Here is a 16,402-nt window from a genome sequence, read left to right as displayed (position 1 = left end):
TTTATTTAAAAGAAAAAACAGTTACCAAAACACTCCACTTCACAATACTGGAGTTTAGTGACTGATTTAGTGATAGTCTTCGTCTTGGATCAGCGGCGACTGGGGTCGAAGAGCTTGCCGTCCATTCTGTATTAGATGTGAAGTACAGAGGGGAGCTTGTCAGCGATGAGAAGGAGGATGACAGCAATGAAGATAGAGGGGTTGGAGCGATGACATAGCCTTTCTTTACTCCTGTCTTGACTAGGAAGGGGTCCGTTTTGTATCCATTGTTGGTGTGGAGGAGTTGGAAGACGGCAACAAATTTTGGCGGGCATCCAAATCTAAGGAGAATTCTCTACATAGCCTCATGATTGATGGAGTCAAATGCTTTCTTGAAGTCGATGAAAGCCATGTACAGAGGTTGATGTTGCTCACGGCACTTTTCCTGAAGTTGGCAGGCAGTGAAGATTATGTCAGTGGTACCATAAGGTGGCCTGAATCCACATTGTGACCTTGGGAGGATTTCTTCTGCCAAGGGAAGCAGCTGGTTGAGGAGAATTCTGGCAAAAATCTTTCCGGAAATGAACAACACGGCGATTGCTGGATAGTTTGCACAATCTGATTTGTCTCCTTTCTTGAAGATGGTCATGATCATAACATCCCTAAAATCAACTGGGATTTCTTCTGAATTCCAAATCTTGAGGATTAAGATGTGAGGCTGGTGAGCCAGTTCTTCTGCTCCTTCTTCCATCAGGTCCAGATGCCTTATTGTTCTTCATCTGTTTGATGACTTTTTTTTACCTCGACGAATATTGGTGGGGTTCTGAGGTCATCCTTGATTGACTTAATCCCTTAATATCCTATGATGCTTTCGTCAGCATTGGAGTCATGATTCAGGAGGTCTTTGAAGTATTCCTTCCATCATGCATTGATTGATTCATTGTCCTAAGGAGGTTGGCTCCATCCCTGGATCTGAGACGGGGTTAGCCCTTGGGTCCGAAGAGGGCTTTGATGGCATTGAAGAATCCGCTCATTTCATGGGTGTTGATGAGTTGTTGGATCTCCTTCGCATTGTTCTCCCACCACCTGTTCTTCATTTCCTTTGAACCTCAGCTTTCAGTTGATGGTGGATGTATTGCTTCTGGTTGGAATTGATGTAATTCTGCCAAGCACAGAAGGCCTTGTACTTATGTTTGATCAGGTCTTGGATTTCCTGATTGTTCTTGTCAAACCGATCTTGGTGCTTCCTGTTTGAGAAGCCCAGTGTTCCCTCACACACAACATGGACAGCCAATTTGAGCACTTTCCAGTGATCTTTGGGGTTTTCCATCTTGATTTTGATATTCATCAGTTTCTTGGTGAGGCACTGCTGTAAAAGGTCATGGTATAGTTGGGTCCTTAGGACTCTCGACATTGATCTTCTGTCTGGCTGATTTCTTCTGCATTTTTTGTTTCAGTGCGAGTTTGATGGAAATAATGGAGCAGATAAGGTTATGGTCTATCCAACAATTGCTGCACAAGTCAGCACTTTGTTGATGTAAAGTCTTCACAGTTACGAGCACGGACAATGACATAGTCAATCAGATGCCAATACTTAGATCGTGGGTGTTCCCACAAGGTCTTGTACTTGTTATTTTGGCAGAATGTGGTGTTCGTGAAAATTAGGTCATGTTCTGTGCATATGGTCAGAAGAATTCTGTTGGAATTGGTCTTGCCCACTCCTTTATTTCCAATTGTGCCATTCCAAAGGTCCGAGTCACATCCAACTTTTTTGTTAAAATCACCAAGGAGTATGAGCTTGTCCTCTTTGCAGATGGTGGAGAGAATTTGATCAAGGTTGGTTTAGAATCCCTTTTTGATTTCATTGTCAGCATCAAGGTTGGATCGTATGCACTGTTGAGTGTTGCATGCTGGTTCCTGGCAAGTTTAAGGTGGAGGGTCATGAGTAATTCATTGATGCTAACAGTCATTGAACTCCAGAATGCATATAACTGTGCCCTGTGTGCTCAGTAAGAAGAATATCTTCAAAAAATATTTCACATTTCCTCTGAAGCCTACAACCAACTTGACATCACACTCAACACCAAGAAAATGTAAGTACTCGACCAGCAGGCTCCGAATCACAAGGATGCTGCTCCCATAATTCAGATCAATAAAGAGACCCTGGAGAACATGGAGCACTTTTACCTTGGCAGCTATCTGTCGCAGAAAGCTGACATTGACGAGAAAATTTGACACCACCTTCAATGCGCCAATGCAGTTTTCGGACTCTTGAGAAAATGAGTCTTTGAAAATTGTGATCTCAAGAATCAAACCAAGCTTCTCATGTACCAGGCCATTGTTATCCATGCTTTTTTGTACATGATCGAGGTTTTGGCACCGTACAGTAGATACCTCAAAGTTCTTGAACAATACCATCAACAGTGCATCCGCAAGATCTTCTGAATCAAGTGGGATGACCAATGCACCAACATCAGTGTTTTGTCCCAAGCCAAAACCTCCAGCATTGAAGCGGTGATCATCTGCCACCAACTCCATAGGGGTGGTCACATGCTTTGAATGCCAGAGAATCTACTCCCTAAGCAAGTTGTCACAATGGAGCAATGGCCAGCGAGGGGTGGGCAAAAAAAGCACTTCAAAGACACCCTCAAAGTTAACATGAAGAAGTTCAACACTGACATAAACTCGTGGGAAACGCAAGCCCTCAACCGACCAAAATGGAAAAGGACCTTTTAGCAAGGATCCGAGTATTTTGAGATCCAACGGAGACAACAGGAAATGGAGAAATGGGAAAGGAGGAAAGAATGCACCACAGCCTGACTCAACAATCCAGATCTACCCCTTCCATCGGGAAATGTCTGCCCCAACTACGACAAGATCTGTGGATTGGTCTCATTAGCCGTCTGAAGATCCACCAGTAATAAGTAGCTATCATTTTATGGAAGACAATTATCCTTGAATTCCGAGGGATTGACCACTCCACAAACAGTTTCCCCCCTGAAGAGAGGAAATGTAGTACATGTGACAGATGTTAGCCATGTTGCTTTATGCGTTACTGGAAGAGGTTCAAACACTACAGTGATAAGGTTGGTACAAGAAACTATAGAGAATAGAATAGAATACCTAGTTCTGGTACTGGCTACTACCATCAGTGCTGTTTCGTGTGTTGCTGAGCCCTGCCTTGGTGCTACAGACACCAAAGAACTCTCATCCTGGGTCTTCACTGAGCCCTTCTTTGGATGTGAGGAGTAAACAAGCTTCACATTTGAGAGGGTCTCTGTACTTCAGCTTCAAATCCCCCCATCTTGGAGGTGGCAGCTATTCTGTTTTTGGACCCTGAGAAGTGATGAATATTTTTACACTCATCTGAACTTAGGTAGTGACTTTGGCCAATGGGAAAAAACAGTAAGCTGGAACTCTTGGATTCACACTTAGGGGTAAAGACACCAGTTACCCAGCTTATTGGTCTGTAGGGTATATTCCTTGCCCCTGCATCCCCTTCTGCAGGTGAGAATTGCCTGCTATAAAGCAGAGTTGGCTATATGACTTCCTCATCTCGGGATGCATTACCTTGTCATGTCATCTCTCACGGAGCTGATTCAAGACAAAATCACTTTTCTGTGGGTGCCAGAGATAGACCTCTTGATTATTTCCAATCAGAAATATTTCTTCTGCCTATGGTGTCTTCCCATCAATCCCACTGAGCTAAAAGCAGCTCAAAAAACATATATTTTTATATCTTAATCTGTCTATTCCAGTGAATGTACTCTGGTTTGCATAGTAGGAGACCTCTATCAATGAAGCTGTATCCTACACTTTGGCCTTTATACGGCACCAAGAGTTTTCACCAATTGCCAGACTGACATAACTATTTTTTATCAGCTGTCAGGACATCCAAATCTATATCCAGACTTTGGCCCTCAAGAAAGTGTGCAGGTTCTTCTAGTCCTTGGAACTTCACACACACAAATAATGCTTTACTTTGATCCAAAAGCAAAAGGTGGCTAGCCCTGCATATGCCATATTCTATATGGAAAATGTGATCTTATTTGCATCATCATCCTAATTGATATCTAAAAAGGTGTCTGATTTCAGTTGCTTTCAGGTTACTAGCCTCTTTATTTCATCAAGATTCATTCACATCCAGGAAGGTAGGCACCATAACTTGAATGTCCAAAGGTCCTTAAGTTATCCATCTGGAACCAACCTGGGGGACTGGATAGAGTCACTTCTCCCTTTCCCTTCCTTTTTCCCCCCTTCCCGCCTCTTCACTACTCTGCACAGACCTGATTGGCTAGAGGGAGTGCCATTCCAAAACAAGGCCACACAATTAAGTACAGACCACCTGAGAGGGTTTGAGCCAGTGAGGAGATGGCTGGGGAGAGGCAGGACAGGGAACAAGCCTGGAAAGATTTAGAAAGAGAAGAAAGAAAGAAGAAAACATAAGCAGCAACTCTGAGCTAGGGCAGAGACGGAGACACCACCAGAGTGCAGGAATGCAGAGCCTGAACTAGGAGCTGCGTGGAGGAGAGCCAGCTGCTGCACTGTGGCTTGCAAAATAGGACTCTTACAGCTTGAAGCCAACAGGACAGCTGAGACCACACAGCAAGACCCACCTTCACAATGCATGCCAGTATCAAAGTGCACAAACAGGTTTGGGGGGGTTGTATTGGAGCAGAGCAGACAGTCAGTATGTGTCTAGCTGGCAGGGTGTGTGTGCATCTGTGTGCTGTATACTGTATCGGGGGCAAAGGAGTCTGGCTAGCCCCTGCTACAGATCCTGACCTGGGCCTGTTCTTGGCTTTGCCGGGGTTAAGTAAAAGGGCTGTTCTATTGTTAGGTGTGGTACTTGTTCCAGTGGTTAACTCTGACCCCCTCAGAGGGAGGGTTGGTGTTTGTGCAGAGATTTATGGGTGGGACCTGGGGCCCTTCATCCAATCCTGGCATTCCCCTACACAACAAACCTAACCACAAGTTCCCTATACTATTAGGGGGATGAAATCAGGGATCAGTCCATCACAACTCAGAGACTCGCCAGGTCACTCAGACTATGAATCACAATTCTTATGACCTAGCATATATTCAACTACTTGGAGATATCAAAGTGTACTCAACTAGATCTCAGGCAGGTTCAATAGCATTCCCTCACATTGTTGTCATCATAAAAATGTAGAGGGATGTTAAGCAAAATTCTATACATGCATCAGGTAGCTCTTTTTGGCAGCTGAGGCTTCATTTAGGAGAGCGAGAGATGCTGTCACTTCTAGTACACTCTTGACCTGGGATCCAGAGCTGATGCTTGTTTTGGCAGTTCTGCTGTTTTTGTCACCTAGAACTCCTCAACTCGCATTCCCGGTGGTTGTACTACTCGCTAAACTCCCATAAGTGGGAATGTGCAAAGGCCATTTGAAGAAGAAATGGTTATTTACCAGTAACAAGTTTTTTCAAGATGAGCTTGTGTACATTTACACATCTCACCCACTTTCCCGGAGTCTTGGATTAAGAATTCCTAAAATTAGTGGAAGGAATTGAGGAGTAGACCACTTTCCCCTTTTTACTGTGGGAACCCTACATAAGGGGAGGGGGAAACAGAGAGTGAGTGACCAACTGACACTGCTGCGTAGAAGATTCTGGAAACTTCTGGTACACGTTCCTTGATCCGACAAGTGCAAATGTACAGAAGCTCATCCTAAAGAACTCCAGTAACTGGTAAGTAATTTTTATTTTTCTGTGTACTGTAACAGGTGGCTGTACAAAGCAAATAAATCGAAGAACTCTTATGAGAACTGAGATTCTCCTGGCTCTTAGAATAGTTCACAGTGAGCACAGTTTAAGCTTTATTTTGTAAAAGAAAAAATTCTTATTTCTTCTAGGTTGTTTGGGATAATTCTCATAAGGTGGGCTGTGCTGTTGTTTTTTGTCGTAAGGCTGCAGGAGTAAGAGATGCAGCACATTTTATATGCAACTATGTACCAAGGTAAGTTATTTTTAAAACATTTTAAAATGGAGAGTATTCATAATATTTTATTCCTCTAAAAATAAATTGGAATCCATACACATCAGTAGTTTAGTGTGTGGAATCAGGGAAATGATTCATCACTCAGTTAATTCAGGCATCTAAGGACCCATGAACTCTGATTAATGGTGCCTGGCAGAGGTTGGCTGACCCTCTAAACTGGTCAGAGGACCAGCCTACCTCTGACAGGCTCCACAAGGGAGAATGGGGTAGCTCAGGTTCACCTGGGAGTAGTTAACTGATTGAGTAACAGGAGGTAGTTAATTAGACAGGGAAGCACTTAGGCATGATAAAAGGTTAAGGACCTCAAAGGAGGAACTCCTGAGGAGAAAGGCAGTTTCCAGAGAGAGGATCCCTCCAACAGACTGGTGAGAAACTGCCTGAGAAGCAACACTCCAAAGAGGGAGAAGAAGGGTGAGAGGCTTGGGAAGCCTACAGAGGAGGAGACGTAGCTCAAGAAGTGGCCAGGGACTGAGAAGGATTGGTTGTGGCTGTTCCAAACAGAGAGCCTGAGCTGGAACCCAGTGGAGTGGGTGGGTCTTGGCGTCCCCTACCTACTCCAGCCAAGAACTTTGAAGAAGAAGGCTTTAAACCCAGAAGACTTAGGGCTGTTTAGCCACCACTAGAACCATGGAACTTCCAACTCTCCATTATCTTGAAGGGGACAGAGACTATTAAGAACTTGTGCAGAGGGCTGGAAGATGAACAATTGAGTGTGATGACATAAGGGGGATGGTGTCAGCTGGTGTAGCTTCCCATCTTGCCACAAAGGGGTGCTAAGGGATAAAGGCCCCATATAATACCACCTGTCAGTAGTTTTGATTTTGTGAGCTTTGTTAGTAAATCTTACACCTTCTAACAAAGGAGGGAACTTCTGCACTAGGAGAGGCCTTACATTGTAGACTCTCTATGTGGAGTAATTTCTAAATGCATGAACCAGATAATTGGTTCAAAGGTAGATGGGTGTTTCTGTGCCTGTAGCAAGATGGAGTGGCCTCCTTCTGAGACTGACAGGGAGGAACCACTCTCTGCTTTCTGGTGAGCAGAGCCAGGCTGGGCCCACCCCTCATGCCAGAAGTGGAGGTGTGGAACAGGAAGTATAAGAGGAGGGGCTTCCAGCTCAGTTGAGCCAAAGCAGGAGCTGGACACCTCTGCCTTGCTGCTGGCCACTGCACCAGAGACTGAGCTGTACCAACCCTACCCCTGGAGGAGGGCCCTGAGGGAAGGAACAGACATCTGCTGAGTACCCCAAGGAGCTGCTGGGACTGCTGGCTGCCAGGCACCCTGAGAAGACTGAGAACCCACGAGCAACAGAGCCCTACAGATGGGTAGGAAGTAGCCCAGAGAAACCAGACATTACTCTTGTGTTGCTGAAACCACAGTTTGTGTGTTTCGGTAGGCTTCCCGCTGACTCAGTGGTGGGATTCTGCATCACTGTTAAGGTCCTGGACTAGGATCTGGTGGAGTAGGGTGGACCGCTACCTCCTGCTGCCAACCCCACCCCTAAGATGGCAGCCTACCCACTTTAGGCTGGATGTCCTGCATTTGCTTGATATCTGCCCCAGCCACGGAGCTGGGCCAGAGACCACTACTGCACGGTCATGTCCAGAGAGCTTGAGCCTGACTGTTTGCTGTCTGCTTCAGCCCAGGAGCTGGGTTGAAGACTAATTGCCCTGCCCTGCCCCAGTGGACCAGAGCCCTAGACTCTTTGCTGACACTTAGCCAATGGACACATTTAGCAGGGTATCGGTTACTAGATGGTGTAGTGAGGCGGAGTGGCCTCCCTCAGAGGCCGACAGGCAGGAACCACTTGAAGCTACTGCAGTACCTTAATACACCTTCTGTCTGAGCAATTTAGGCCCATCTGAAATGGATAATGTGTAGCCCAGTCATGTTAACTGTTTTTATATAAACAAAAAACCTAATGTTTTAACTATAGTAGAGAATCGTGTTTTAACCTGGCACAGTGCTTAGGTTAAAATATGGTCTCTTAAAATGGTCATAGTTTTTCTGTGCACAGAGAAAAAACCCTCATGTTGTAACCCAGCAGGTGAGTAGGGCTACAATCTTGTTACACAATCATATTAAAAGAGTTATTTTGGTAATCTAGACAAGCGATTAAGCTATGCTATAGTTTGTGGATCAGTCAATTGGTATTTGTGTTCCATCTTACCTCCTCAAACCACATTATTAAACCTTGAATATTTACTTTCCTAAACCTCATAGGAAACTTGTAAATCTGTTTTTAATCCTTTTGTTATCTGACTGAGAAGATATTAATTTGGGTATAACAGAAAATCCTCAGTTCATTTGCAAACTGTTAGTCAAATCAGTTACCCCAAAACCAAACCTGGATAATGTGCTGTGCTCCAGTCGACTCCTCTGACTTGGCCCACCTCACTGGGCTTTAGAAATAGTCAAGAGCAGAGTCAGGGTACAGCATAAGCAGAATAGGCACATAACATCAGATTTTAAACTGAATAATTTTCTTGGAAATTTCTTGGTAAAATCCTTGGAAACTGAATACTTCCTTTTGACTTCTCTTGGGAACTGTAGTTACCTTCACCTATTTCCCACAAACTCCTAGTTTAACATGTCTTCCCCAAACCTAAAACTTTCTATTACCAACCTGGTTCTCTTATGCTTATAGCATCAATCATCTTTTTGGTATACTCTTCACTTCAGAGTTCATCAGAGCCTAGCAGACTTAAATATTTCTTCTCTCCACCATCTTCTCAGCTACCAATTGGGATTCCTTAGTTTTTTTCCAAAAAGTTATCTACCATGCTTGCAAGAGCTGATGCCTATTGATGAAAATGTTAAGGTCTCACAAACCCAGCTGCCAGTATGCTTGGTAACTACAATATCCTCGTGTAGATAATGGACTATTTTAATTTGATTTTGCACCTGAGATGTTAAGATAAGTGTTAAGCAAAAATGTATGATGGGGTATATTGTGGGATGAAAACCAAAAAGAACAGAAGCTGCTGGGTACCTAGAGGCTTGCACTCATGGATGGAAGCTCCAGTCAGATTACCTTTTTAGAATTTTGTGGGTGTCGAATGTGAAGGATCATTGCTTGGCTCTTGAGGGGAGAGAATATGATCACAGAGGGGACTGGGGACCTAGACTATGATCAGGAAGGGAATCATTGTTAGGCTCTTATAAATCAGGCTTTTCCTCTACTACTTATTCCACAAGGGTTACTGAAAGCTATTATGTACTATTATCTTTAATCTAGTTAAACAAAAGTTTAGTAATCAGTGGGTGAGGTTTTGAAGAGAGCTCCAGGGCCCTTGAGACAGAGTTAAGAAAAGCAGCCAGGATTGCCTAATATTTATAAGCAAGTGTCCTGAGAGGAAGATCAGAGGGGTAGAAGGGCTGTACTAGTGACCCAAAGGCACCAATGTAGAACAAACTGTGTGCCCAGAAAGGGGCAGGTGGTGACACCTTAAAAAAGGGATACCCAAATGTAGTGGTACCAATGGCCCCATTGACAACCGTTGAGAAACTTGAAGACCATACCTAATCTGTATGATCATTTTATACATTTTCCATGAATGTGTAAATTCTTCGAGCAATGTTCCTGTCAGTGCTCCACTTCAGGTGTGCATGCACCCTGCACCTTTGATCAGAGATTTTGGTAGTGGTGACCGTTCAGGCCATGTATGCACCTTACACATCCTCATGCTGCATAGTGAGGCTGTATAGGGCTGGGAGAGCAAACTGCCCTCACTTCCTTTGCCCAGAGATGGAGTTTGTGTGCCTGTTTTTTTTCCTTTAGAGTTAGAATATACTACACAGTGTTAGTTTATAGGATTCTTACAACTTGTATAGTTATTAGAACTGTTGTTCCTGTTTTCTTAGAAAAATAAAAGCTATTTAACCCCTTATCAATGGGTCAAAGGGGATGCCGGGCTCTATGAGTTTTAAAATGTGCCTATTCTGTCAAGAAGTGATTCCCATCAGCAACTGGCATTTTCAGTATATTTGTTGCTTGAAGAAAAGGAGTACTTGTGGCATCTTAGACTAACCAATTTATTTGAGCATGAGCTTTTGTGAGCTACAGCTCACTTCATCGGATGCATACCGTGGAAACTGCAGAAGACATTATATACACACAGAAAATATGAAACAATACCTCCTCCCACCCCACTGTCCTGCTGGTAATAGCTTATCTAAAGTGATCATCAAGTTGGGCCATTTCCAGCACAAATCCAGGTTTTCCTCACCCTCCGCACCCCCCCCCCCCCACAAACTCACTCTCCTGCTGGTAATAGCCCATCCAAAGTGACCACTCTCTTCACAATGTGTATGATAATCAAGGTGGGCCATTTCCTGCATAAATCCAGGTTCTCTCACTCCCTCACCCCCCTCCAAAAACCACACACACAAACTCACTCTCCTGCTGGTAATAGCTTATCCAAAGTGATCACTCTCCCTACAATGTGCATGATAATCAAGGTGGGCCATTTCCAGCACAAATCCAGGTTTTCTCACCCCCCCACCCCCATACACACACAAACTCACTCTCTTGCTGGTAATAGCTTATCCAAAGTGACCACTCTCCCTACAATGTGCATGGTAATCAAGGTGGGCCATTTCCCAGCACAAATCCAGGCTCTCTCACCCCCCCCCCCCCGGGGAACGAACACACACACACAAACTCACTCTCCTGCTGGCAATAGCTCATCCAAACTGACCACTGTCCAAGTTTAAATCCAAGTTTAACCAGAACGTCGGGGGGGGGAGGTAGGAAAAAACAAGGGCAAATAGGCTACCTTACATAATGACTTAGAGACTGGGAGTGGCTATTTAAGCCTAAATTAATAGTATCCAATTTGCAAATGAATTCCAATTCAGCAGTTTCTCGCTGGAGTCTGGATTTGAAGTTTTTTGTTGTAAGATAGCGACCTTCATGTCTGTGATTGCGTGACCAGAGAGATTGAAGTGTTCTCCAACTGGTTTATGAATGTTATAATTCTTGACATCTGATTTGTGTCCATTTATTCTTTTACGTAGAGACTGTCCAGTTTGACCAATGTAAATGGCAGAGGGGCATTGCTGGCACATGATGGCATATATCACATTGGTGGATGTGCAGGTGAACGAGCCTCTGATAGTGTGGCTGATGTTATTAGGCCCTAGGATGGTGTCCCCTGAATAGATATGTGGGCACAGTTGGCAACGGGCTTTATGCAAGGATAGGTTCCTGGGTTAGTGGTTCTGTTGTGTGGTATGTGGTTGTTGGTGAGTATTTGCTTCAGGTTGCGGGGCTGTCTGTAGGCAAGGACTGGCCTGTCTCCCAAGATTTGAGAGAGTGTTGGGTCATCCTTCAGGATAGGTTGTAGATCCTTAATAATGCGTTGGAGGGGTTTTAGTTGGGGGCTGAAGGTGACAGCTAGTGGCGTTCTGTTATTTTCTTTGTTAGGCCTGTCCTGTAGTAGGTGACTTCTGGGAACTCTTCTGGCTCTATCAATCTGTTTCTTCACTTCCGCAGGTGGGTATTGTAGTTGTAAGAAAGCTTGTCAGAGATCTTGTAGGTGTTTGTCTCTGTCTGAGGGGTTGGAGCAAATGCGGTTGTATCGCAGAGCTTGGCTGTAGACGATGGATCGTGTGGTATGGTCAGGGTGAAAGCTGGAGGCATGTAGGTAGGAATAGCGGTCAGTAGGTTTCCGGTATAGGGTGGTATTTATGTGACCATTGTTTATTAGCACTGTAGTGTCCAGGAAGTGGATCTCGTGTGGACTGGACCAGGCTGAGGTTGATGGTGGGATGGAAATTGTTGAAATCATGGTGGAATTCCTCAAGGGCTTCTTTTCCATGGGTCCAGCTGATGAAGATGTCATCAATATAGCGCAAGTAGAGTAGGGGCTTTAGGGGACGAGAGCTGAGGAAGCGTTGTTCTAAATCAGCCATAAAAATGTTGGCATACTGTGGGGCCATGCGGATACCCATAGCAGTGCCGCTGATCTGAAGGTATACATTGTCCCCAAATGTAAAATATAGTTATGGGTAAGGACAAAGTCACAAAGTTCAGCCACCAGGTTAGCCGTGACATTATCGGGGATAGTGTTCTTGACGGCTTGTAGTCCATCTTTGTGTGGAATGTTGGTGTAGAGGGCTTCTACATCCATAGTGGCCAGGATGGTGTTATCAGGAAGATCACCGATGGATTGAAGTTTCCTCAGGAAGTCAGTGGTGTCTCAAAGGTAGCTGGGAGTGCTGGTAGCGTAGGGCCTGAGGAGGGAGTCTACATAGCCAGACAATCCTGCTGTCAGGGTGCCAATGCCTGAGATGATGGGGTGCCCAGGATTGCTTGAGAGACTCATATCCCCAGAAAGTGCAAGATTTACACTTCTTTTAAGGGAAGGTTCCATAAAAACAGGAAAACGAAGTATAGATGACTAATGGTGGAGCAAGCCTTAAGTCCAGCTTCAGAGCAGGTACAGAGAATCTCCAGGAGCCTGTAGTTCTGTTAGTGCCAGTCTACATCGAGATAAGTCGCTGAGAGCTTCCAAGGTGAAGGCAGCATCAAAACCCTGGGCTCCAGCATGCTTTAAGTACTGACTGAGACCTACTGAATTTGTTACTGATGGTTTGCCATTAAGGAGGGGGATAAGAAGAACAGAACAGAGTTCCTCCTCAAAGAAAGCTTGGTCACTGGAGACCTCAGGCCCAGAGAGGAGTGCTATGAGGCTCTGAGTCCTTTGGCTAACATGATGCACTATAAGACTTCATCTAAGTCCCATACCTTGGCAGTAAAGAGCATGATACTGAAGACTACTATTATGGCTACCATCAGTGCCCATGATGGTAAATAGAGTAGCCTCATTAGAATCTGTGGTACCATAAGCAGCACCTCAGACAGGATCAACTAACTCTACCCCCTCGCCTGGGGCCATGGGGGGGAGGGGTCAAGCTCTGAGCCCCCTGCCCCCCCGCTGGGGCCAGCCATGAAGGGGGAGGGGCTGAGAACAGCAAGAGGGGCATAGCCTCTGCTGTAAGTAGTGGGGCATGGGGCTAGCTTCCTCAAGGGGAAGCTTCACCCATGGACCTCTTGGTACCTAATGAGCCTGAGTCTCCCCTCGTTGCAACTTCCAGACACCTCTCGATACTGATATCTGGTTGGTCACCAACTGCACATGTACAATTGAGCTCACTACTTCTCAACATCTACCGTTCAAGAAGAGGTATTGTCGCCTTCTTTACAATATGTGGGAGGGCATTCTGACTCAGAGCTTTCTATTCAAAGCACTCAAGCTTATTCGAAGAGATGTTGTTCTTCTCTGCAGATACAAGACCTGTGCCTATCAATACTTGGGTCAATGAATGATGGCTACCTCCCCTTTGCATTATGGTCCTTCTCATTGGCCTTATTAGAACCCATGGGCAGTGTACCTCCAGCAGTTTCACCAGGCCCCACTATTCTCACAAGAACATAGAAAAACTAGTTCTCTGATACTTTCCATCCCTCCTCCCCACTCTGAATCAATAGATGAGACATTTTGAGGAGCAAGAGGCGAGGGCCGACCAGGAAGTCACCCCCACCCGTTTACAAATGTCTTCATCGCCTGATGAGACAGTAATGCTGCTGCCGCCACTACCACCATCATTAGCTGATGACTTTTGACAGTTCCAGGACCCGAAGAAATGGGTTGAGGACACACTTCAGATTCTCCTGGGACAAGTTCCCATCATAAGCTCCTGGACATATTGCATGCTTCCACTTCAGCAGGGATAGAAACTACCAGTTAATGAAGCTCTCCTGGAGCCAGCCAAGACCATCTGGCAAACAGGAACATGGAGATCCGTTTTAGTGCCGAAATAAAGGAGGGTCAGCTCGTGGCCAAGACATCTTTGCAGGCTTCACTTTGTAGGCGTGACTTGACATGACTAAACATGGGGAAGGCCTCATTTCTTGGAAGACAGGATTAGAGAGGTGACTAGGTCAGTAGGCTGAAAATGGAATGTTTGTGCTAATAAGTAAATGGGTCAGTAAGCTAGAAGACACTGTCTGAGTTAGCTAAGGTAAGAAGGAACACTCAGCGAACCATTTACTAAGAACAATACTAATTTATTCTGTCCAATTTAGCGAAAGGGTGAAAAGTATATAGAAGACTAACAATGCATAGACAGAGCATGCTGCACAAGGACTTGGTCCTGCAAAGTAACCAAGCCAATGTGTGATGCAATGTATATAAAGGGAGAGTATGTCTGTGTAACTTTGAAATTATAACCTGCATCGACCCTGCCCAATGACTCATTTGAGGCTGATCAGCTCAGTGTAGCATTGCTGTATGCTAAATAAAGATACATAACTGATGAAGTCTAGAGTCAAACTGAGTTCTTGGGAAGCTGAGTAGAAAGAGGTCTTTGAGGGAATCCCTACACGCTTGATGCAGCGGCAGTGCAGCCAGGTCTATTTCAACCACGATAGTGATGAGATGAGCTTTCAGAGTGGTAGCCGTGTTAGTCTATATCAGCAAAAATAATGAGGAGTCCTTGTGGCACCTTAGAGACTAACAAATTTATTTGGGAATAAGCTTTTGTGGGCTAAAACCCACTTCATCAGATGCATGGAGTGAAAAATACAGTAAGCAGTGTGAGTGTTTGTGTGTGTGTGTGTGTATATATACACACACAGCGCACATGAAAAGATGGGAGTTGCTTTACCTAGTGGGGGGTCAGTGCTAACGAGGCCAATGCAATCAAGGTGGACATCACCCATTTCCAACAGTTGACAAGAAGGTGCGAGTATCAGCAGAGGGAAAATTATTTTGTAATGACCCATCCACTCCCAGTCTTTATTCAGGCCTAATTTGATGGTGTCCAGTTTGCAAATTAATTCCAATTCTGCAGTTTCTTGTTGAAGTCTGTTTTTGACGTTTTTTTGTTGAAGAATTGCCACTTAAGTATGTTATTGAGTGTCCAGGGAGATTGAAGTGCTCTCCTACTGGTTTTTGAATGTTACAATTCTTGATGTCAGATTTGTGTCCATTTATTCTTTTGCGTAGAGACTGTCCGGTTTGGCCAATGTACATGGCAGAGGGGCATTGCTGGCACATGATGGCATATCACAATGGTAGATGTGCAGGTGAATGAGCCCCTGATGGTTAGGTCTTATAATGGTGTCCCTTGAACAGATATGCGGACAAAGTTGGCAACAGGATTTGTTGCAGGGATTGATTCCTGGGTTAGTGTTCTTGTTGTGTGGTGTGTAGTTGCTGGTGAGTATTTGCTTCAGGTTGGGGGGCTGTCTGTAAGCAAGGACTGGCCTTTCTCCCAAGGTCTGTGAGAGTGAGGGATTGTCCTTCAAGATAGGTTGTAGAACCTTGATGATGCGCTGGAGAGGTTTTAATTGGGGGCTGTAGGTGAGGCCTAATGGTGTTCTGTTTCTTTGTTGGGCCTGTCCTGAGCTTTGTTGCTTCAGTTGTCTTTTTAACCCGGGAGGTACAGTTGACTATTAAGCATTCATCATTTAATGGCCACCAGCTCTTTGTGGACTCAGACAACTCACTTCATGCCCTAAAGTACTCTACAGCTACACTTAGATCCCCGGGGATATACACACCTGGAAAGAAAAGGAAATTCAGCAGGTCTCAATCAGCACAAAGATCCCATCCTGCTCAATTTTCCACCTTCCGCTTTGCTTCGCTGTTCTCTCTGTGGGACTTTTTCTGTTCCTTCTCTACTGCAGACTTGGGGAGGCCAGCATCACATATAAGAAAAAAATTGATCCTTCAATAAGGGGTAAAGCAATTTTTTTTCCTAAGAAAAACAGGAACAATTCCAACAATTATAAAAATACTAATACTATAAACTAACTAAAGAACTAACACTATATGCTATATTCTAACTCTAAAGAGAAAACAGGCACACACTAAACTACATCTCTGGCCGAAGGCAGTTGAGAAGAAACGGTGGGCGGTTCACTCACACAGCCCTGTATAGCCTCAGTAGGGGGCATGAAGATGCATAGGGCACATGTATGGGCTGAACGGTCACCGCTACCAAAGAGATCCAGTCAAAAGGCACAGGGTGCAAGTGTACCTGAAGTGGAGTACCCATACACATCTCTGAGAACTTCAGTTACTGCACAAGGTGAGCAACCTCTCTTTTCCTCTTTTTTCCTCAGCCTTGGATGACCTTTAGAATAAAACAAATGTCTAAATCTAGCTTACTAAATTTAAACTTGTTTTGCTCTTCTTTGTTTAATTCTCCTTCCCTCCCTCTCAACTGCTTCCTCATTTCCAAACTATTTACTTTGTTTTACTTCTCCTTTCTAGTGTTTTCTTCTTTTCCTCTTACTGGATTACTTTTTCCTTCTTCAAGTACTCATCCCCATTTTCCCCCTCTGCTCTCATTTCTGCAAGTATTCCCCCCCACTCATGCTTCTTTCACTTT

General features: G+C 44.7%; 1 protein-coding gene across 1 annotated transcript in view; it reads left to right on the top strand.

The window, feature by feature from the left end:
• Nucleotides 1-16,402, top strand: part of LOC311521689 (glioma pathogenesis-related protein 1-like) — a gene marked incomplete at both ends in the record, with an annotated part of 73,862 nt that overhangs the window by 14,331 nt on the left and 43,129 nt on the right. Inside the window, one exon of the mRNA XM_084630172.1 lies at nucleotides 5,853-5,956. Within this exon, the coding sequence (XP_084486298.1) occupies nucleotides 5,853-5,956 (104 nt within the window). The remainder of the gene's footprint in view (nucleotides 1-5,852; nucleotides 5,957-16,402) is intronic.

The sequence above is a fragment of the Lepidochelys olivacea genome, assembly GCF_965140295.1.
Source record: "Lepidochelys olivacea isolate rLepOli2 genome assembly, chromosome: 1".
Classification (NCBI taxonomy): Eukaryota; Metazoa; Chordata; order Testudines; family Cheloniidae; genus Lepidochelys; species Lepidochelys olivacea.
The sequence above is the reverse complement of the archived record's forward strand: the minus strand, read 5'-3'. Positions and strand labels throughout refer to the sequence as shown.